General features: G+C 35.6%; 3 protein-coding genes and 1 non-coding gene across 8 annotated transcripts; 1 reads left to right on the plus strand and 3 right to left on the minus strand.

Moving 5' to 3' along the window:
* Positions 1 to 532: 532 nt before the first annotated feature.
* LOC116028091 (probable inactive poly [ADP-ribose] polymerase SRO1) lies at positions 533 to 6,584 on the minus strand. Its single transcript, XM_031269887.1, has 7 exons — positions 6,394 to 6,584; positions 4,750 to 6,000; positions 3,106 to 3,347; positions 2,551 to 2,621; positions 1,667 to 1,828; positions 1,447 to 1,542; positions 533 to 816 (listed from the first exon to the last, which is right to left on the minus strand). The coding sequence occupies exons 2-7, from the start codon at positions 5,886 to 5,888 to the stop codon at positions 769 to 771; spliced, it is 1,758 nt and encodes a 585-aa protein (XP_031125747.1). The 5' UTR covers positions 5,889 to 6,000; positions 6,394 to 6,584; the 3' UTR covers positions 533 to 768.
* Positions 6,585 to 9,653: 3,069 nt separating this feature from the next.
* On the minus strand, positions 9,654 to 14,615 carry LOC116027502 (uncharacterized protein At1g32220, chloroplastic). 2 transcript variants are annotated; one of them, XM_031269197.1, is made up of 7 exons: positions 14,142 to 14,615; positions 12,080 to 12,182; positions 11,908 to 11,999; positions 11,685 to 11,740; positions 11,049 to 11,195; positions 10,623 to 10,748; positions 9,654 to 10,235 (listed from the first exon to the last, which is right to left on the minus strand). In XM_031269197.1, exons 1-7 carry the CDS (start codon positions 14,258 to 14,260, stop codon positions 9,955 to 9,957), a joined length of 924 nt encoding a protein of 307 aa, XP_031125057.1. In that variant the 5' UTR covers positions 14,261 to 14,615; the 3' UTR covers positions 9,654 to 9,954. The 2 variants fall into 2 exon arrangements, with proteins under 2 accessions (XP_031125057.1, XP_031125058.1); XM_031269198.1 differs by having other exon boundaries at positions 11,908 to 11,996; positions 14,142 to 14,612.
* A 429-nt stretch (positions 14,616 to 15,044) lies between these two features.
* On the minus strand, positions 15,045 to 15,118 carry TRNAI-AAU. The gene has a single exon. It is a non-coding gene; the product is annotated as a tRNA-Ile (tRNA).
* A 1,576-nt stretch (positions 15,119 to 16,694) lies between these two features.
* Positions 16,695 to 22,582, plus strand: LOC116027480 (glycerol-3-phosphate acyltransferase ATS12, chloroplastic-like). Of its 4 annotated transcripts, none has more exons than XM_031269141.1 (13): positions 16,704 to 17,152; positions 17,775 to 17,872; positions 18,352 to 18,438; positions 18,572 to 18,669; positions 19,330 to 19,387; positions 19,604 to 19,705; positions 19,867 to 19,928; positions 20,020 to 20,130; positions 20,341 to 20,419; positions 20,907 to 21,026; positions 21,102 to 21,215; positions 22,052 to 22,219; positions 22,322 to 22,582. In XM_031269141.1, the coding sequence occupies exons 1-12, from the start codon at positions 16,861 to 16,863 to the stop codon at positions 22,184 to 22,186; spliced, it is 1,356 nt and encodes a 451-aa protein (XP_031125001.1). In that variant the 5' UTR covers positions 16,704 to 16,860; the 3' UTR covers positions 22,187 to 22,219; positions 22,322 to 22,582. The 4 variants fall into 4 exon arrangements, with proteins under 4 accessions (XP_031125002.1, XP_031125001.1, XP_031125000.1 ...); XM_031269140.1 differs by having other exon boundaries at positions 16,707 to 17,158; positions 22,353 to 22,582; XM_031269139.1 differs by having other exon boundaries at positions 16,708 to 17,158.
* The last annotated feature ends 487 nt before the right edge of the window (positions 22,583 to 23,069 follow it).

Here is a 23,069-nt window from a genome sequence, read left to right on the forward strand (position 1 = left end):
TTCGGTGACTCAATTACATTTCCTTTAATTGGATAGTACATTTCCTTTAATTGCATAGCTCAATTGCATCATATCCTTTGTGTATAATTTGAGTACATTTCCTTTAATTGCATCATATCCTTTGTGTATAATTTGAGTGTCTATTGTTACGCTTATTCCTAACCTTTATGCTTGCACCTCTATTTTCATCCTTACCATACCCAATGATAATTTCATACTTGAAATTAAGTTGCAAATTACCTAACTCACATCTCTTTGGCTTTCGTCATAATTTGTCGACAAGCTTCTACTGGCCATTCTCTTCATGCAAGACGCAATTCCATAACTCTGATAAGCCTAATTCCATTGTGATAATTAACTTCCAAAAATGCATTGGACAGTAGCACTAATATTTCCCACTGTAGTGCATGGCAATTTTCTTTTAGTTGCATTTTTTGTTTCAATAAATCAACAGGTATTACATTTGTAATAACTTAAGAACTAATTATACACCATTGGCTTCCCTGACCAAAAGACAAAGGAGACAGGAAGATAAAAGTCTGAAACAGGTTCAATATTATTATCAACAATCTTGACGGAAAGAAATAAGCATAACATGCCAAATGGAAACTTAAAGCAAAGCTCCAGTTAGTTTCAACATATAACAGCAATCCAAGGTAAACCATTGGGTATTTTCAAGATCATACTCTACTTATACACATAATAAAGCCACCCTTTCTTGACAACCTGAACAAAAAAGGTGCCACCTCAGTTTAGAGGCCAAAAACTTCAGGGCTCTAGTTTTGGTGTGACCAATTCAACAGGTTTTGGTGTTATCTGTCATAAAGTAAGGAAAGATGCAGCAAGTAAGATAAAAATACTCACAACACTGAATATTCCGTGATTCTGGGAATCAACCAAAAAGAATCCTAAAAGAGCCAAGTTTCAAATGATCACTGGGAAGAAGATGAGCATTAGAATATTGTGGTGTGCAAACAGCCCCAGTGCACTTCCAGCTGAGTAATTTGTCAGGGGGTTTATTGCAGAGCAATTTATTATCTTAAGTACATAAATCTCAGGATGACCTACCACAAGTCTTCCTTGATTTAGGAAAAAGTTCAATTTATGCCATTATAGTCATTTAGTTGCAGAGAATACCCTTTCATTTTAGCAATCAGTTGTCATATTGATTCTTGATTTAAATTGTTCCAAAGACCATGTTAACCACTGATTACTGCACGGGGTCTTTTTCATAAATATTACAAAGTCCTGTTTATTTTGAACCATTAGATCTAATAGATTAGTGGTTTGGATTTGTCCGCTGGTTTTCACTTGGGACATGGTTATCACCTTATTAGGGACCTATATATATATATATATATATATATATATATATATATAAAGACAAGAAAAATTCATATTGCACATAGAAATCAGTTTTTGATAGCAATAAGATTCAAATCTCACCTTGGACTGAAGACTCATTATAGTGGACCTCAATAAGGTATCCCCAACAGACAACCTCAGCCTTTTCACCAATTCATCACGGCTAATCTTTTTACTCTGATAATATATCATGAAAGCGAGAATTTAATTTATTTATTAAAAAAAACAATACTTTCAGTTGAACTCCATGAGAGATAGGTTAAGGACCAAATATAAGTCCAATATATTTGTGTGCACAAACCTTGAATAACTCATAACTGCTATTAACAATTTTCATCTTCTCTGGAGCAACTTTCTCTGATATAGCAGCAAACAACACGGGGAATGACATCCAGGGGGACTTTGGGATCCTAGGAACATTCCCTTGAGGCTTTTGGAGTAAAACTTGATGGTTGTTATATGCCTAAAAATATATCAGGTACTGTTATCTAAGATGAACTTCAAAACTTGGTGACAATTGTAGAAATTTTGAAATGTAACAATGAAACATCAAGCTAATACATCAGGATGGTTAAGTATAGAACCAACAAGTAAACAGATCAGGGAAGTTAAAATCATAACAAGAGTGCCTACTATTAACCAAAGTTGTAAAGTTACTATGTGACTGTAGTAATAACTGGAGTGAATAAAGCAAAGTAACCAAAATGAACTTTAACAATGGTATGTTTCCCAATTATAAAAGCCTGAATACTTGTTAAGTTCCACTTAAAAGTAAGAAATAAAAATCCTACAGCAAATGCAGCACCAAAAGAAAATACATACAAAATGAAAAAACCACCACTCCACCAGTGAAAATTAAATAATTTCAACTTCTGTCAACCTCATTGTGCCTCACCAACATGCACAAGCACAAATCTATGCTCAACATTCATATTTCATCCAATAAATCAGATTTGAAGGAAAACAAATACCTGAATATAGCTTCATAAATTGCAAATATCAAAATACTTTTTAAATATTAGTATCCTAGTTCAGCCATATAATACTTGTTATGACAGTACCATGATTACCATCGGGAGTATAGATCAAACCCAATAAAAGTAAAATAGGAATATTAAGTAAAAAAGAGAATCACTACATAGATGGAGCACTCTCCAAGCCAGATAGAGAGGAGTATGAACCTACCTGATATGATGACCCCTGAACAGTACTAACCCCTGAAACATCATTCAAGCTCTCACTTTGAACCACTGCTCCTGTGATGAAAATAAAGTAAATCCAAATGATAGTAAGTGTCCTTGTTCAGAATAAAATACATTTAAATCAAACCCCAACCACAAAAGGCTAAAAGATAATTAAGATGCCTTATCTGTTAAGAACCACAATAACGTAACACCCTAAATGATAGATTCATATTGAAAATGATGCATTTTATCTCCAAATATTAACTATTAAGCATACAGTAAAATAAAAGCTCATATATGGGCTCTGCTACTAATAGAACCATTAAGAAAGTTGAGCAATCCATCATCTGAACCATCTGAATTCTGGAAATGTAGAGATAAGTTGGTTGGGCAAGTGCATGTACTTGGTTCAAAAATACTACAGAAACACAAAATGATGCTTGCATACTACTTTTAACAAGTCAAGATCAAAATTATGTGTATGCTTTTGTATGTGATAAGAGAAAGCGAGACAGAATCGCATATGGAAAAATCATGAAGAGAGTTACATTATCACCTTCAACTTCAGAAGAAAGCTTGAAACTAACAACATATTCCGGATAAACATGAGTATTCATATTCATACTCCATATTATGTAATGCTTCGGATTTTGAGGATCATCTACACCATTATCAAAGGCCTCATTACTGGGATGGAACTGCTTAGATCCAAGGTAAACTGGCTCCATATTTCCCATAATAACTCGGCACAAAATCATATGTCGTACACCATTTTCGTCAACATCACAAAAGTTTGCACTAGGAAAAAAAAAAAAAAAAGACACAGTAGCTTAATACATAAAACATAACAGAAACAAATTTAAAAAAATGGATGAAAATGATAGAATTGTAATATTCCACACATATGATACCAGAACAATCACATCTCATTCACTTCACATTTAAAGAAAAAAGGGTTTAAGAAAATATGGGGAGAGAATCTTTCCCACTATATTGTAAGTATGTTGGTATTATTGGCATAAGGTTATGACATTTAGTTATGAGAAAAAAATTGATGCAAAAGAAATTTAATAACTTTCTAATGACTATAATACAGTTACAATCAAAGATGAACACCACAAACATTTATTCAACTTGCAATCAAATATATTATATTTTAGTTCTCAAACCCTAGAATAACCATGATCCAAAGGTTATATTTCACTTTTAATTCTGCTAAGCAAGTTTTCAAACAGTTAGTAGGCAAAACCACTGTTACCCCATGCAGTCCCTCTTTTCCGGAGATGTCATCATTCTCTGATAGGGAACTTTGTGCACTTCAGATAACCATTTCACTTTTGAGTAGTTTCCAGGGTTGAATGCAACCAAACCAAACTCAGAGCAAACTTAGCAGCAGCAACATTAGAAGATGAACAAACACAAAACAAATTGAATTTTCTTCACAATTCTTCTCCAAGAAATTAGCATCAGATCAACCCCAAAATTTCAGGCAAATATGGGGTGGTGAATCCCATGAACAAGAGGTATGATGGCCTGATGGCAATTGGAAATTCGGCCAGCAAGGCTGCTACTATGGAGTAAAATAAGAAAGAAATTAGGGTTGATGTGAGTTTATAATGCTAGGGATATTTTTGGAATTAGTGAATAAGATCCTAAAAAATTTACTTAGGTTTTGATCCACACATAAAGGTGTCAAATTGAGATTTCTGGGGAAATGATTTACGCACATTTTAGTAAGTAAACACCGTAAAAAGTAGAGTTTATAATGCTAGAGATATTTTACTTAGGTTTTGACACACACGTATACGTGTAAAATTGAGACTTTAGGAAAATGATTTACATACATTTTAGTAAGTAAACACCATATTCATTGTATAGGTGTTGCACACCAATGGAGCACCACGTGACCAAGTCCTTTTTTAAAATTATATCAAATTATGTTTCTTATACTTTAGAATTTATTATAATTTGCAAAAAAGGACCTGGTCAAATTTGACTTTTACTTTTTGTGAGGTGGCGCGTTATGGTGCTTCATTGGTGTATAACATCTACACAAAGGAAGTACCTCAAATAATTTCTCTAATATGAATTTGTGTGCGTGTGAGTATATATTTGTGACAATACATTTAAAACAAAAATAGAACATGGTTATGCCACAATGGACTACAAAAGTAGAATATGGTTATGCCACGACGTTTACCTGATTTCAGTATGATTAATAGGGAATAGATGAACTCCAAATCCATACTGAAAATTCATTTTGGTTGGATCACAACTAAAGAGGCCATAATTCATTATACTAGAAAGTGCACTTTTAGTAGAAGGAAGCCACGCAAATTGGACATTGGCAAATCCACGCAGCTTTTTTATAATCTCAGCTTGCTTCTGAAAAAGTTCCAATCTAGCTTCCATGAAAGTGCTTGATTCACGATATACATCAATTATATTTGCATGAACAGATGGCTTAATGCATTTAAGAAATATTTTCCTCACTGAATCAGAGTCCAGATTACCCAAGGCTGAGTAAGGCATCAGTGTTCTCCCCTCTCCGTGTACATTTTCAGCTGAACTTTCATTGCCTTTTGCAGTTGAAAAGCCATTATAGTAATCACCATTTTCCATATCAGAACCTCCTGCTTCTGGTTTCAAATCAACTTTAACTAGTTCGACGATAGCATTGGACTCCCCACTTGATTCCTCTGTCTCAGGGATATTTGATCCATTAATTTCAATATCAATTTGCAAGTTAATATGATTGGAGCCTTGGGTGTTCAAATCTACACCAACACAATCATTCACATAATCAGTGTCATAGCATTCGTCCACTTCATCACAATCAGAAAAAATTTCTGGGAAAAAGCAATTCCCAGCTTCATCAATCCATGCAATTGATTGCTGGAAACCCATTTTCAAGTCCACCAGCACCATTGAGACAAAGTCAAGCACACAAATGTTGCCATTAAAGCATACCTCTATTAGAGACTTCTCCATCTGCAAATTTTGCTTAACCACTGCAAGAATGTTCTGAGGAAAGTCAGTCCATTTACCCTTTTTATAATACATCAAGCGGATTGGAGGTCCACTTCTTCTAAAATTCAGATAGTGTTGCACTGGAGATTTCCTGAGGTGAAACCCACCACAGCTAGACTTGCTTTTGACTCCATCCAATTTTCTTCGCTTGCTAAAGTTTTCTGTGGTAGAATTATCAGGGCAAGATGTTTGTAGTAATGAGTGGATAGTTCCATTATTATATGTCTCAGTTTGAGTCTCAAGTTTTCTTTTTAAATTGACAACAATTTGCCTGCTGTTATCCAATACCCTTCCGAATTTTGTTTCCATTTCTTCCTAGAGGATGAATCCCTGTCAACAACTTTAAATCCAAGATTTCGAAGGCAACTGTATACAGTTCAGTCACGGTTCTGTCTCAGAGGGACCGTTCCATTGTTAAATCCTGGAAAATCACAGATCCATCAAAATCAACAGAATTAATGTACATCACTAAGTCAAAATAAGCAGTTTGTGAATTTGATGTGGTACAAAAAGAGACAATAGCCACTGCAGTTGCCAAGGCATACATCATGCATAAAGAAAGTTGATATACATAATCACAACGGTAATTGCTGTGAACATCACACAAATATTTGAAGGTGTATAAATATAAATCAGAACCACAAAAATTTATTTTTAAAAAAAAATTAAAATTAAAAATGAAGGTTGTAGCCTCTTATAATAAGAATTGTTTCGATCATTTCATTTCTAATTAGGAAATTCCAAATCTAACACTTTCGATAAAAATAAAACAGAAATTCTAACAGCAAAAAGTAAAGCACGCTTTGAAACAAACCTTGATCCTTGGGGCTAAGGTGATGCTGTGGACCATGGATCTACCAGAGTTGCAGAGATTGAAGAGCCGACGAATTAGTTTTCCTCCTGCTCCGGCTGCTTTTTCCGTCAACGTCGGTGACAAACCCTAAGCCTCCGCCCGAAGAAACCTTAGCGGGACAGATACTTTCATTTTCCCTGATTTCTCATACTTACTTCATTTCTTGTGCAGAAAGACAAAACATTGAATTGACTGATTCGCCCTCGGATGAGCCGCAACGACTATTCAATTCACATGCCTTTTTGTCCGTCTTGTGATTAAAGTGGAAATAGTTTGTGATGTGATATTGAATTTGTTAAAAGTCTAAGTAACAAATTGGTGTTAAGTGAGTATAAGGTGATAAAGGTTCATGGTCGAGTGGTTGTAGTGGAGCGAGAGCATTAAGCGTATTCAGACATAAAGACATTACACGTAACACTAGAGTGTAAACGTGTATGTAAAATGTTATAATATAAGCATATGCATGCAAGTTTGATTGCATAGACGCATTGACATCACAGGTAATACTAGACTGTATGTGCGCCAGTATAATGTCAGAATATGAGCACATGCATGCAAGCATGACCTCGTGCACCTTGCCTAACGCTAAGACCAAGTGAAACCATGTAGTCATGTGATATGTTTTCCTAACGTTGATAACTGTGCGGAGACTGTGCGGGGCATGGGTAATGAGAATCGACTGAAGCATAATTGGCCGAACCAACGATGTTGGAGTTATGCATGCACGAATAGGAAATGTATTTTTAGCGTGTCGGGATAAGTGGATATCATATTAATTTCTTTGATTGTATAAATCCTAGATTGTAAGGTGTGGGAGAAAGTTTATTTTTGAAAACCAATACATGTTATTTTAGCATTGTAATAGAGTTACTTACTTCTTTTATCAATATAAAAAAAAAACAAAAACAATAAATTGAGACCAACATGCTTATTATTTCATTATTTGTTCTTACCTTTTATACTAGTTTGAGTTTAAATAATTTTTAATTAAAATGTGTTAATAATTTAAGAATAATGATCATAGTAACAAAGCCTTCATATCCCCCCATTTGAGACAAAGACAACTTAATCTTCACTCCAATCAAGTAATGACAATCTAGATATGGGCAAAAAACAAGTTTTCACTCATAGCTATACAATTTAAGGTTGTAAACCGTCATTGATGAACATATCAAAGCTATTAACTGATGGTTTATGGGACTTCGGGGGTCATTTTATTGAGAAAGTTTTGACTTAAGGAGGGTCTACTTTTATTGCTAAGGAGAAAGGAAGCATGATGATCAAAATGAAGAAATATAATAAGCTAAGTATGTGAAACAAAAAGAGTTTGAACCCTCAACTTCCCACTTAATAACACACGGTCAGTACACTTAGTTACACCAACTCTTGTATATTAAAGGGCATGAAACTCCACTTATGCATGTGAAGTGCGCTGGAAGCAAATTAAAGTAGTGGGGGTGACACATGTTTAGCCAAGAATGAAGACTAATCGATATTGTATACTTGTCAAGACTAGTCGATAAGGCATCATTGCCTTCCCTTTAAAGGAATCCTTTGGTTTACTAAATCCCCTGGTCCAATGACTACTGATCCTAACTTCCAACAACAACATCAGGGCTCAATTCTCACGACTATAGTATTATATCTTGTTCACTATTTGAGATTTACTTGGTATTATTTATTAGTTAAATCATTATTTTAGACCAATATGTCAAATTTTGTACATGCCATTTTAGGCCTAACGCTCCAAACAATAATACTACTTTCCTACATCTCATTTTATACTTTCATGCCCATAGTAAACTTGATCCATACAAAATCATCCGTTACTAACTTACTACTCACTAAAGATGATATTACTATTATAATATTATTGAATAATCAATACTGATTGATTTTTGGACCAAAGCTCATTAAAGTAAAAGATTAGAAAATTGTGATGATAAGAATACTAGAATTAGAAGGAAATTGCTTCCGTGCATGCCAAGTAAATATTAATTTAAAAGTAATCAAAATTCGGCGTGATACCTACAGGCGTTTGAGCTAAGTTGGAGAGGGTAAAGACGGCATTATGAAATTCCGGAAAAAATAAAAATAAATAAATAAATAGCCGGTTAGTCTTCTGCGGGTCGGGCTGGACTCCGAGCGTCTTGAGTCAATGTATTTTTCTTATTTGTAATTTTCTACCCACCCCTAGAAAGAATAAATAAATAAATAAAAAGGAAACTTCAAAGTGGGTCCCGTTTGTCACATTTTTATCTTTGTTTTTTCGTCCCATCGTGTCATTCGTGTGTGGGCTAAATTGTTCTTATCTCTTTTTGAGTCCCCACACCCATCAATAAGAATTTAAGAAGTCTACGATTCATTATTTCCTTTAAAAAAACATTTATATTTCAAGTCCTTATAATTTAAGTTAAATATAATTTTAATCTGTAATTATTATAAATAATAAATTTAATTCTTAATTAATTACAAAAATAATTCAAAAATAGTATTTGGACTCCAAAAACATACTCTAAACTTTTATTCAATTGTGTTCAAATTTTACCAGAAGGAAAAAAAATGACTAAAAATCATGACCCTCATATTATATTATACTATGTATTATATTAAGCAATCAAAGCATGTCACATTACCTAGAGTAGTATAAACTATAAAATAAGAGTACATGCAAAATTACTTAAAATATTATGAAAAATACTTAATATATTCCCAAAAATTTACTCTCAACTTTTACTCCCACTTGTGCTCAAATTTGATTGCAAGAAGAAAAAAATAATGGATAAACATCATGGCTCCCTATTAAATTGAGTAATCAAAATAAATCATTGAAAGTAGAAAATGAGAATAGGAATTGAGAGTACATGTAAAATCACTCAATAATTATACCTTTCGGTGATATATTAAGAAGTAGGGGAGAATTTAGTTCAAATTATTTCATGTAATTTCACAAATGTAAACATGAGATACAAGGAAAGACCATTACTATCAGATATCAAGACTATTACTATCAGAGAGTTTCTTTCCAGCATGTTAAATACTCAACAAATTGTGTTGCCCATTAACTTGTTAGAGTAGCCGTTTTTTGTCTGGTTACAAAGAGTCGATTGATCCTCCTCCACCAACTTGTATTGTGAATGTTCTAGTCTTATAAATATTTGGTTTTAGAAAAAAAAAAAAACAATTAAAAGCTAAATTTAAACTTATCTATAAATTAGGACTAAGTGTGCAATTTTCCACTTACATTGCTGTCATGATTATCCTCTTGAATTCAAGAGATAATAATTCATTATCATCTGTCCATGACATCAATACAGATTTGACATTAGAAAACATTTCATGGACTTAATACGAGTAATTTTCATATTGATTGACATCAACCTTTGATAAGTGAAGTAAAAAATAAAAATATTCAGTACTAGGAACACTGGAGGACACAGGAATATCACTATGAAACCCATAACACATTCAGCATATATATGGCAAGTTATGCATAGAACTATTGCAGATTAGAAGATGAATTCACACCCTAGCTGCTGCTGCAGCTTCCTTGATTTGGTCAATAGTGAAAACTCCAAAGCAGTCGTCGTCAGTGACGGCGTTTATCGCTGCATAGGCAACATCATCAACACTAACCGGGGGAGCGAGAAACAAATCGGAGGCAGGAAGTGAGCTCAGAGGTTTAGTGAAGTTCTCTACAGCACTTAGTATTCTCTCAATTGGCTGCCCTATTAAATCCAGAGGAATCTCAAAGCCATCAACCTTCCTCTTCCCATATATAAAGCCTGGTCTTAAGACAACACCTGCCAATCGAACTTAACACAGTCAAACACCATAATTCAAATATAACGCTTTTTTTTCTGGATTGAAGGGAGGGGGAGACGCGGGAGAAAATATAACGCATTTAGTTCACAGAATGTGAGATTACCCTTGGTATTACTAAAGGGTAATGTGAGATTACAGGATTACAGGAATGCAACATTACCTTTTTAAAGTGGATGCTGTTTGTAGGGCTTAATGTATTAAATTCACAGACTCAAAGGTCATACTGTTTGTCTGAATTAGTTTTTAGTTGGTGGAGATGCTCAATCAGCAATTGCATAAAGGATTTGGTTTCGCTTATATTTTAGTTACCAGAAATGTTCCTTGAACTAGTAAATATATTTGTAAAGGAACTGATAAAAGAGTACCCGAGTTTGGATATTTGGAGAGGACCTCTGATTCTGCTTTCCTCTTTCCTGTGAAGTAACCTGATGATAATAGAAAGGATGGGAGATTGTAATCGTGGACTGAGATCAAGATGAACTTTGGAATCCCTGCAAAGGAAATTAAATGGTGGCGATTCATTAGGCAAACCATGAAAATCCCAGAGTTCTCAAACCTAAAATATAAATCCAACTAAAGGATACTGATGTGAAGATCTCTAGCAGAATGTTTGCATCCCATACTTACTGAAAGACAGCACTGACTAAATGGCTATATTAAGCTAACAACTCTTAAAGGATAGGTTGTATTTTAAGGACACTGATGTGAAGATTTCTTTTATTATGTTGAAGACGCAGAATTTATAAGAATACTGCATGATAGCAGCATTTAGATAATAAGAAGCTCCTTACCATACTCTTTAGCAGCATTCACGGCAACTACATTTGCCTCACCATTAATTCTTTTCATCTGCTCCTCGCTTCCAAAACCCCCAAGTGTTGAAACAACTGCTGTAGCCCCTACAAGCACGTCATCCCAGTTTACGTAGAAAACATCACCTGCAGAACACAAGTATCACCACTTCAATTTGTATTCAGTAAATTGCAGTGAGAAACTCTTGCTAAACATTGCTATAACTGAAAATTTCACTATATTTTCTTATTTTTCTTTTTTGGATTGAAGATGGATCTTCCTAGTGAACCAGAAACCAAAAGAAAGGAGAATGATTTGCGGGTGTAAGGGGAAACAGAAATTTTTTTACTTAACATTTATACTAGAAGTGCAAGCAAGAAGCTATTACTATTTTGGAATGCTTATGATGAGATCCAGCACTCAGCAGGGCGAGATTGAGTAGAAAGGCATAGATAACTACAAACACATAATATATATTGGATAATTCTCCCTGTTGTATTCCAATGATAGCCAAAGTTTCTAGGGTGACAAATGAATACACAAGAAACCAATTTTATATTGTATTCTTCAAAGTATTAATTTGCAGTTTCATTTATAAGTAGCCTGTTGGAAGCACAAGGAAGACATGAACCTGCCTGAAACCCAAGTGACTTGATCTACCCATGATTCCGAGTATGAGGGGCGGCCTGATCTGTAAAAGTTATAAAGTTTGGTAATTCAAATTACTAGAGAAAAATAGAAAAAGTATAAATGCAACTACATAAAACTTTCACAATCAACAGTCGCTAGCAGCAGAATTATAAAGGCCATTCTAATCATTGAAATCACCATTGACGCCCAGAGAGAGATTTCAAAGACCTGCTCAGACTTATAACCTCGACACCCTTGGACACTGCAGCTTTGCATATTGCAGAGCCAACAAAACCACTGCCTCCCAACACCACAATCTGCTAAGAACAAATAGAATGACATTATCCCAGTGTTATTTAAATTGAAAAGAAGAAAATTTGGGTGAGTCCCAGAGTAATACTCGCTCACTCTTTACATCAGCCACAACATCAATTGTCCCTGTGTTTGAATTTTCTGTTATACCAGCTCCAGAATAATTGCATCTGACACCAACCTTGCAACAGCTGGATAGTACCAAAGAAAGGTCATAACTACAATTAATTTTAGGTTTACATACAGTACAGGACACTCACCAGTGGTGAAATCACTGTAGAAAGAGGCAGAACTTCCAGAATTGATATGAATGATTAAAATGTAAATCAATAGTTCCAATAAGATCACTGTTATAAAGCTATGCTGTGTATTATTTTCCCTAAGTTCTCCAAGTTCAGTTTGAGGATGCACAATGCAGTACTTAGATGGTGCATCTTAGTATCAAATACAATGGAAGTGGTTGCCATTTTATTGCTCATTTAAAATGGCTTTTGACTTTATTTACTATATTGCCATTTAGTTGGTAATGTTACCAACCAATTGACTGTTGCAGCTTTGGCTTCTTTTCTAGGATGCTTGGGATCATAATTAGAGCCAAGTTCGACTCCCCGAGAGTCGTCTATTAGCCTTCTTGATTTGAGTTGATCAGATATGGGCAAACTAGGTTGGGTTACCTCTCGCAGTCATTTATCGCCTAAGGTTACAAGGCACTTTCAGGTAGGTGCTGCAGGCTTAGTCATAAATCAAAGAATTAGAGGCTGTTGAAGTGACCTGTCTTAGTGCAGTCGGTATCTAGCAATATCTATAGATAAGAAAATGCTGAGCATTTGACAATATAGGTCTAAACCCTTTGCTTTGCACCCACAGTTTCTTCTACCTATTACAACTGAATGAATTCCACCCCTTTTCTGCTCATTCTCCTATAGTTCTCCATAAATTTCCCGTTCAGCATACTACAAACTTAACAAGACTATTGAAGTTCAACGCTCCCCTTTTCTAGTCCTTGAGTGCTCTCCTTGAAACATCATATCACAGAAAGCAGACTCAATCAAACAAACACCCTACAGTGCTCTCCTTGAAACATCATATCACAGAAAGCAGACTCAATCAAACAAACACCCTACATCATATCACAGAAAGCAGACTCAATCAAACAAACACCCTACAGTGCTCTCCTTGAAACATCATATCACAGAAAGCAGACTCAATCAAACAAACACCCCGCACTCCTTGAAACATCATATCACAGAAAGCAGACTCAATCAAACCTCCTTGAAACATCATATCACAGAAAGCAGACTCAATCAAACAAACACCCTACATCATATCACAGAAAGCAGACTCAATCAAACAAACACCCTACAGTGCTCTCCTTGAAACATCATATCACAGAAAGCAGACTCAATCAAACAAACACCCTACGCTCTTTAGGCAAAACAAATCCCTAAAACACACCGGTTTCTGTACTTCACAGCCTCAAATTCATAAGCAAGGAAACAAATACAAGAAACTCCAAAATGCTATAATAAAATACATACATAGAGAACCGCTAACTGAACTCACTTCCAGCTCAAAATTTCATAGCCTAGGAACAAAGAAATAGCACAACTGCAAACAATATGCAAAAACACACCGGTTTCCATACTTCACAGCCTCAAATTCATAAGCAAGCAAACGAATTCAAGGAACTCCAAAATGCTATACTAAATTACATACACATAGAACCGCTAATTGAACTCACTTCCAGCTCAAAATTTCATCGCCTTGGAACAAAGAACTAGCACAACTGCAAACGATATGCAAAAAGACACCGGTTTCTGTACTTCACAGCCTCAAATTCATAAAAGCAAGCAAACGAATTCAAGGAACTCCAAAATGCTATAACAAAATACATACACAGAGAACCGCTAATTGAACTCACTTCCAGCTCAAAATTTCATCGCCTAGGAACAAAGAACTAGCACAACTGCACACGATATGCAAAAACTAGAAAGAAGAGACGAATACAATGAACTCCAAAATGCTATAACAAAATACATACACAGAGAACGCTAATTGAACTCACTTCCAGCTCAAAATTTCATCGCCTTGGAACAAAAAACTAGCACAACTGCACACGATATGCAAAAACTAGAAAGAAGAGCGCTAACCGAGGGCGAGAGCGGAGTGAAGAATGTTGACTGGTGAAGGAAGGAAACAGAGCTCTGTTCCCGCCGTGAAGAGACGGCGCCTTGGAAACGGCGCCGACGTAGCAGAGAGAGGTCGTCATCTTCGGCTTTCCGCTGCGGAGACGAACACGAGAGAACGAACGGACGGTTTTCAGGCTTCTTCGAGCACCCTGAACAAGAGAAAATAAAAAATACGAGGGAGAAGACTAGAAGAGTGGCAAAAATTCAATTGTGAAAACGCTATTGGTGAGCTTTGTGGCGCCAGATTTGGGGGTGTGGGGTTATATGGTGCTCGTCACTCCTCACGCTTCTTCTGAAGCTTTCATTTCTTTCCAACACGATTTTTGAGGCCCCGATTTTGCAGCACGAATTTGCTGATTCAGGTAGGAGAAAATGAATCGTCTGTAACAGCGACAGACGGTTTGGTCTGGATTTTTTGAGAGCATAGGCAATAGTTGGGATTTTTTCTCCAATTTTTTGACATTCACTTCATCATTTTTTATCTCACTCAATCATGAACTAATGAGAATGAAAAGTTTTGTAATGGAAGATAGTGAATGTTCAGTTGTTATGTTATGGACTCGGTACTATATTAATAATTTTATAACTCTCATATCATATTTTTATAATTTTATGTTCACAATTTCATACTCTTATGTCTAGCTTGGCCCAATCGGAATTGCTTACAAATGCAGGCATTGATCTTGGCCCATGCAGGTCTCGAGCCTGCGACCAATCGGAATTGCTTAAAAATACAGGTATTTGTATTGGCCCATGCAGGTCTCCAGCCTGCGACCTATCGAAATTGCTTTAAAATACAGATATTGGTATTGGCCCATGCAAGTCTCGAGCCTGCGGCCTATCGAAATTTGCTTAAAAATTATTTGGCCCATGCAGGTCTCGAACCTGCGACCTTCGCGTTATTAGCACGACGCTCTAACCAACTGAGCTAATAGGCCATTGGTTTTAAATTTAGTTTCAATCATATTTCTTACAAAACTCTCTTTTGTGTCTACGAGGCCTGTCTAGTTACGTCGCCAGGCGCCAACATCGCCGCCCTCACCTCATAGTTGGTCTGTTTATGCAATTAACTTATTAACCCAAAGTATAATTCCGGCAAAACAATCCCATCATAACAATAATACAATTTAATATAAGTCCTCAAATATCATCAACATGCTACTGCAATAAATGGCTCATTGAATTTGACTTGGGCAAAGCATATACAAATATTGCTTTATTAGTTGTTGAAATATGAGTTTAAGTAATACGGGATATTATTATTAAATAGGGACTAATCGGATTTACAATTGCGACACCCTTAGTTAAACAAGGAAACTTACGTGAAGTTCTAGAGTTTGTAGATATGACAATGCAAATATAGTGGTTTTCAATTCAACAAGTAGTAATGACATTAATAGTATGATTGATTGTTATATACTCTCCAGTCTATCCGTACTATTTACGAATTGTATTTCAATCTCGAGACTTGTATGACATGTTCTAGAGTCTTAGTATAAGAGGTATGTCAGAAGTGTTATTATTTATAAGTATCTGAAAATGACAAAAGATGATTTGTGCTATAAATATTTTATTGATGGTCATTAAATCATGAGACTCTCCATTCACCTTCTATTTACCCCCTTATTTATGTTATATGTCATGAAGGGTTGTGTGTGTGTGTTCATGTTGAAGGCTTAAATAACATGATGATAAATGGTAGTGGTGGTGGTGACGGCGACGACAACAATGGGTGATTGGTTGCTCCACTGCACAAACGGAAGATGACTTCCCCTAAAAGAAAGGAAAGTAATTTTCCTAAAAAAATCATGTATTTTTCATTGACTTCCAATTTCCCCATCTAGCCAAACACTAAAACCCAAAAAATGATTTTCGAAATCATCTCCCGGGTTTCTAACCACACCCTTAGATTCTGTTTGGGATCTGTTTGCATAATATGTTTTTCACATGTATATAAACTATTGTTTCCATAAGTATAATCTGCATGGACAACATGATTTTGTAGATCATGTCTTCTATCACCAAATGAGAATTTATTGAGCTTGCACTTAACATGAGCAACTATTTAACTTGGGCTCTAGACATTGAGATTCATCTCGCGTCTAAAAGAGTTGAGTCAAACCATTGTTGCTAAGTATTATGGAAGTCCTTGAATGACCGTTTCAACCAACAGTAATTGATTGTCTTTCTAATTAGTCATTTTTTTGTGTATTGTGTTATGAAATTATGTATCTTATAAATATGAATTCTATATACATTGTTGTTTTGATTTAGAGTACGTAATGCTACGTGAACCAGGATATAAATTGCCTTGGTGGATGGCATAAGTGTATGACAATTGGTTCAATTTCGAGCCCTCTATCCAACCGGATTGCGACCTGGTCTACTTTGGATATTTGGGGTGGCGATCTTGGCCCACACGACAGGTCCAATTGTACAAACCGTTAAATTATAACGGCAGGAATACGTATCCGTTCACACGTTTACCCGATAAGCTTCGTCATTGAATCAACTTGCCGTTTTCACCATCGGAGCATCAACAGACAGCGGCTTGACTGCTGAAGGCTCGGCCCCACAACCGAAAAGCACGTTTTATATATACACACACTCTTTGTTTCCACTCACACGCCACCGCACCGCCTCTCATGTCCGTTTCCTTCTTCCCGCAAACAACGGGGCCATGGTGATCCTTTCAGTTCACGCTTCTTCTTCTAGCCTCTACAGTATAACAGCTGCACAGCCGTGGATTTCATCCTCTTCGTTGTCAATAGCTTGCTCGTGCTCGACCTTGAAGCAGAGCGGCGGTGTTCGAAGCTTGCGCTCCTCCGCGGTCTTCTGCGACGCGAAGGCGGTAGTTATGGCGGAAATGGTGGAGGAGAAGGAGAAGAAGAAGGAATCTGCCGCCGGCGCCGCCACGGCGGTGTCGGCTTCCGCTAGCTACGAGCTTCGTAGTTTCCTCGATGCTCGTTCAGGTGAAGGTCGGTTTCCTTGGCACTCTTTAATTAGATTATAGATAGCTATTGCTCATTGAGATGCTGTGGTCAGTATGGCGGTTTGTTCTATTCGAGTGTGTAACTGTGTATGTATATGTATATGTAACTTGTACTAAGCATGTCTGTACCTGATCCACTGTGATATCATTTTACCTATTAATGACTTGAACGCGAGATCATTATCTAGAAGGAAACAAAAAAATAAGTGCACTGATTTCTGTTTTCTGTTCGTAACGATGGAAACAAATAATGAATGCAGAGTAAATGGATTTTTGTCATTTAATAATCACTTCTCTGTTTTCATTTGTGTGTTCTTTTTTGGATAGTTAACATATCAGTATATGTGTCAGAATCTTCATAATGGGGAAAAAACACTTACACTCTTGTCGGTAGTTGTATTTGTATTTAAATAACATTGGGACTAATTACGATATTTACAGGTTAATTTCATTTAATTGTACCTTTTAATGCAATCATTTGATCAGTGGCTTGGTCATTGAGTGTTCTGTGTTTATTTGGAGCTCAGAACTCTTTAATCAAAGTTGCCATTTCGTTTCTCACCCCGCCCTCCTGTCCCTCACTTACATTCCTTTTTTCACAGACCTACTTTCTGTTGTTCAAAGGGAAGCAGAAGACGGAAAACTGCCACAAAATGTTGCTCAAGGGATGTTGGAACTATATGAAAATTATCGAAATGCAGTAAATTGATTTTCTTTCAACTCATCATATAGCCCCAACAAATGATGTGGTTGTTCTATTGCTAATTTAATATCAGTTATGAGACTAAATTATGTCAGACAGTTTACTTAGCCACAACAAATGAGAAAAAAGCTTAACATTATTTAGATCCTTTATCTTCTTCTTCTTCTTCTTCTTCTTCTTTTTTTTTTTTTTTTTTTTTTTTTTTTTTTTTTTAAATGAATTTCATAAGCATTATAATTTATACGTGCCTATCTGGCACAGAGGTGAAACTTTTGCTTTGAAAGGGCCATTTATTAGAACATTTATGGGTAATGCTATCATGAATTCTCATCTAGGTTTTTGTATATTTATGGCATTGGTGGGGAACAGCCGAACAATATTGACATTTTTAGTAATATAAGATTAATAGGGAAAAAAATGAAATTTATTTGATCTAACATGTGCTCTGAGTTTATATTTTTATTTTTCCTTTTCAGGTCTTAAAAACTAAAGATCCTAAAGCAGATGAGATTGTCCTGTCCAACATGGTTGTTGCATTTGATCGTATTTTCCTTGATGTGAAGGTGGTCACTCTACCAGTCTACCACAATACTTCATGTCAATTTAGCATTATAGATATCATGCTTCTAGTAAACTCAACTTGCCTGCTATTGTGAACTTTGAGCTTATGCTATCCAAAAAATTGCAATCTTTCAGGATCCTTTTGAGTTCTCACCTCATCACAGAGCAATTCGAGAACCATTTGACTACTATGTGTTTGGCCAAAATTACATTCGTCCTTTAATTGACTTCAGGTTGTAAACATGCTCTTCAATGTAATTGTTTTCAATAGCTGCTTTTTCCTTCCATTGATTAGATACAACTTTCTGATGGCTTCACTAGACACCATTTAGGCAACAGAAGAAAGAGCTTCATTTTCTCTTTCTTTTCAAGAATGAGAGGACCTGCTAAGTCCAACACTAGGTAGTGTTAGAAACCTTAGTAGAATTTTCAGAGTTAAGTCTTGTATGAACATATTGTCTTTGCATTATCCAGTCTAACCATCATCAAGGGCTAGGTTACTTTGCATTAGGCTTCACGTGTGAGAATGTCATGGCAAAATCTGGGTTTGTTGGTTGAAGACTTGAAGTTAAATGGGAGAGGTAGTAAACCCATAGGAAATGAAAAAGTTACGGTCAAATGTGCTGCATGTACATCATTTGTCAGTTAAATGGCAACAACTTTGTAGAGCTTCATGTAATCATATCATAACTTATCCATAATATTGACTCCAGAAGGGTTTGGGAGTTTAGCATGTAAATCCATCCTAGTTGTTGGGTTTAGGTGCTTCATCTGCACATGTCCTTTGCCTTTGCAAAATGTGACTATAAATTTCAGCTTCTTTTCACCTGAATAGTCTGGTTGTGGTGTCAATGACTCCAATTCTCTGATGACAATTATATCTGACTTTCCAGGAACTCTTATGTGGGAAATATTTCTCTTTTCACTGAAATAGAAGAAACAGTTCAGAAGGTGTGTTATTTCTGCTTCTTGCAGTAATTCAAATGTGTTGTTTTTGTTTTCCATATTATAATCTGTGGATCCAGTCAGTGTTGCTATTCATATTATCTGTAATGCTGATCACTCGGTCTTGCTATCTTAGTCTCTGGTTTTTTTTCTGGGGATCTAAACAGTTAAATGTTTCTTGGGAAGAAGCACCTACTTACTCTTTATTTTCCTTATTGTTAGGGTGAAAATGTAATTTTGATCTCCAATCATCAAACTGAAGCAGATCCTGCAGTTATTGCATTGTTACTGGATTCAACACATCCATATCTTGCTGAGAACATGGTAATGATGACTTCAAATCTTCAATTCACCATATCAACTGTCTTCTAGTCTGAGAACTCTTTTAAAGTGGGATTCCCCCTCTACTTTATTACTGTAACATCATTTAAAAAATATAACTGCCTATTTTACCAGCATCCATAATTCCATATATTGTGATACAGATCTATGTGGCTGGAGATAGAGTAATTACTGATCCTCTTTGCAAACCTTTCAGCATTGGGAGGTGATCGCCTTTTCTTCTGCTTTGATAATTCTCTATATGGAGATGCATGTCCTTTCCTAGTTATGGAATTCATGTTAACTACATTGTTTAGGAATCTTCTATGCGTGTATTCAAAAAAGCATATGGGTGATGTTCCTGAACTTATTGAGATGAAAAAGAAAGCAAACACAAGAAGTTTGAAAGAGATGGCTGTGCTTTTAAGGTAGAAATATACAAGTATTTCTTTAGTTTGCTTGCACTATTCTGACAATCTGATGACTATTTAGTGGACTCCTTTTTTTCACTGTTTATCACTAAGGAGATAATTTTTACCTCTTCCTCCTCTTTTTCCTCATTTCTTTTGAAATACATTAGTCATTCAAGATGTTCTGAAGTCCTTATGGAGTTATGGATGGGATTTTATTGGTGTTAGGGGAGGATCGAAAATAATATGGATTGCACCAAGTGGTGGGAGAGACCGTCCAGACCCTGTAACTCAAGAATGGTCTCCGGTAAGATTTGTGTTTCTTTTGTTTACTCTGAAAGAAAGTGGGGAACTTCCATGGGCTGTGGAAGTCTTTCTGTGCAGGGCTATAAAGATATTTTCATATTATTTCATCTGTGATCTGTTGGTCTCTGTGTATGTAGTCAGAAGAGGAGTAGGGGGTTGGGGGATTTTTGTTATTACATTTTCTTCTCAATAGACAGTCCAAAATCCAGCACATGGCATATGGTTACCCAGCTTTGTGCTCACTGGTGATATTTGTCACGGAATAACCACTCAATTCCCCTGTACACCATTATTGTCATTCTTTATAACTCCATTGAGATTGAGCATCCTTCTGCAGATACAATTTATTAGTTTTAGTTTCAGTATATGCGGTTCATTGGGTATTCAGCATCTTCGTATTCTAAATTATTTTATTAAATAAACATATTTAGTTGTCTTTTGCAATTTGCATTGTATTATCATCAAATTTCCTATGAGCTTCCATCCAGGCACCCTTTGATCCTTCCTCAGTGGACAATATGAGAAGGCTTGTCGAACACGCTGCTGTTCCTGGTCATATATATCCACTAGCGGTACTATGCAATGACATTATGCCTCCGCCTCCTCAGGTATATGTTCCTTAGATATATGTTTTGCATTTTTGTGGCAATTTACTTTTTGATTTCTCATATACTAGTGTACAGGTTGAGAAAGAAATTGGAGAGAAAAGAGTTATGTCCTTTCATGGAGTTGGATTATCTGTGGCCCCCAACATCAATTTTCATGAAGTTGCTGATAGTATTAAAGATCATGAAGAGGTTAGTAGTCAAGCCAACTGATTTCATTTTTGAAGCCTCTGATATACATTTAGATTGGAATCATCCTTGTTTCACAGATAAGTATGCCAAAGAATGATTTGTGTTGGAATCTCTGAGAATCTATTTCTGTTAGACTTACCAATGAGGATCTATGGAAGAGACTAGAGTAGGTTTGGTTCTAGTTAGGTTTCCTCTCAGGTTTATTGAAAATGAAGCAAAGAATTTATTTATGGGGTATTCAAAGCAGGTGGAGGCAGGGTAGTAGTAGTAGTGAAGATAATGAATTTTAGAGCCAAAAATTTCTCAGATTTGTTAAATTTATGGATATGTTTCCATTCCTACCTAAAATGCAAGATGCATACTAAGTCTTTGTTTTCTGGCCTTGTATACCAGCTACCCAAAATTAGCATGTTGATGATATATTGGTGAGCAGATGATGATAGTTCGCAATATAAATTAATTGGATTGCACATCCAAGAGCATAAATCCTCTGGGATAGATATAGGAAAAGGACCAAAGTGAAAAAGATGAGTTACTGAGTTGAGATCATATTCTGATACGGGTTGGGTTTGAGACCTAGAGAAAACATAAGAACTTGGCATCAGAATGCAACTTGCTCATTCATGTAATCTTTTGTTGTCAATCACTATGGAATATGGATTATTATTGCTTGCTATCTGTCTGAAATGTGGATAAAGATAATTGTGCATTACAAATTTCTGAGTGATAGTTTTTCTGTAAGATAAGCAGCTAAATGCTAAGCTCTTTTGTAGAACTGAATGTCTTTAACCAGCATATTAAGGAGAGGCTTATAAATCCTTAAATGCTTGATGCAGGCTAAGAATGCTTACTCAAAGGCCCTTTTCAATTCTGTAAACCAGCAATACAAGGTGCTAACATCTGCCATTCATGGGGAACAAGGGCTGAAAGCATCTACTACTACTGTATCATTGTCACAGCCATGGCAATAGTTTCATATTACCCTCGTTTTGCTTCACAATCAGGTATGCACGGTGTTAATTAGCATTCTTGATCTTCATAAATACCAGCTTAACTGTTAGGAAATGCCTATCTTGCAAGCCAACATTTGGCACCGCATCTAACAGGCTAAACCAATTATTTGACACGGCTGTACAGATCCCCAACACTCGGGAACGCTGGTAATTTCTGGTTGTGAATATTTTTGAAGCATTTGTATTTGTGTAACTTTACCAGATTTAAGTTGTAGTTCTTGTGATAGGCAAGCTAGATGAGAAATCATAATATAAATTGTATTTGTGTAAATAAACAATCCTTAATTTGTTTGTGTAGAATGGTTACTGCGTGGTGAAAGCGTATTTGGTATCTGACTCTTTTTTGGCTTGGCATTGTTATGATTTAATGAGGCACTGGTATCCCCTTTTTGCACATGTTGTATAAAATATGTCAATTTTTGTCTTTACAGTATTAGTGCAAAAAGTATCGAATGTTAACAGTTTAAAAATTTCTTACTCCGTATTATATAACACATTTCCTTTTAACTCGAAATTTTGAATTAGACCTTGAAATTCCAACGTAATTATAATTATATTCCCTATACTTCAACTAGTGAACATTGTGCGTTAGCATGCACAAATTATTGTGTGAATCATTAGAAGTATATTATTTGTGTATTGAATGTACATTATACAAAATAATGTATAATGCACATTCATATTATTAAATAAATTATTATTAGATAATCAATCAAAATAAATTATTATACCTGATAAATCTCAAGTTTTGCTTTAAAGATGAAAAATAGTCTTGGTGAAACTATGATCATATTTTAATATATTAACATGACCAACCCCAGACGTACTATTACTTTGCGTA

This window comes from Ipomoea triloba, chromosome 8, assembly GCF_003576645.1.
Source record: "Ipomoea triloba cultivar NCNSP0323 chromosome 8, ASM357664v1".
Lineage (NCBI taxonomy): Eukaryota > Viridiplantae > Streptophyta > Magnoliopsida > Solanales > Convolvulaceae > Ipomoea > Ipomoea triloba.

Excerpts from the sequence above, each read along its gene's own strand:
- LOC116027502 (XM_031269197.1), bottom strand. The coding sequence starts at position 14,260 with ATGACGACCTCTCTCTGCTACGTCGGCGCCGTTTCCAAGGCGCCGTCT. Across the intron at positions 12,000-12,079 it reads CTGATGTAAAGAGTGAGCGA|CAGATTGTGGTGTTGGGAGG; the intron begins GTATTACTCTGG and ends ATTTGTTCTTAG. Across the intron at positions 11,196-11,684 it reads TCAAGTCACTTGGGTTTCAG|GTGATGTTTTCTACGTAAAC; the intron begins GCAGGTTCATGT and ends TGTGTTCTGCAG.
- LOC116028091 (XM_031269887.1), bottom strand. The coding sequence starts at position 5,888 with ATGGAAACAAAATTCGGAAGGGTATTGGATAACAGCAGGCAAATTGTT. Across the intron at positions 2,622-3,105 it reads GCTTTCTTCTGAAGTTGAAG|GAGCAGTGGTTCAAAGTGAG; the intron begins GTGATAATGTAA and ends TTTTCATCACAG. Across the intron at positions 1,543-1,666 it reads GCAGTTATGAGTTATTCAAG|AGTAAAAAGATTAGCCGTGA; the intron begins GTTTGTGCACAC and ends ATATATTATCAG.
- LOC116027480 (XM_031269140.1), top strand. The coding sequence starts at position 16,861 with ATGGTGATCCTTTCAGTTCACGCTTCTTCTTCTAGCCTCTACAGTATA. Across the intron at positions 17,159-17,774 it reads CGATGCTCGTTCAGGTGAAG|ACCTACTTTCTGTTGTTCAA; the intron begins GTCGGTTTCCTT and ends CTTTTTTCACAG. Across the intron at positions 20,131-20,340 it reads GAGATGGCTGTGCTTTTAAG|GGGAGGATCGAAAATAATAT; the intron begins GTAGAAATATAC and ends TATTGGTGTTAG.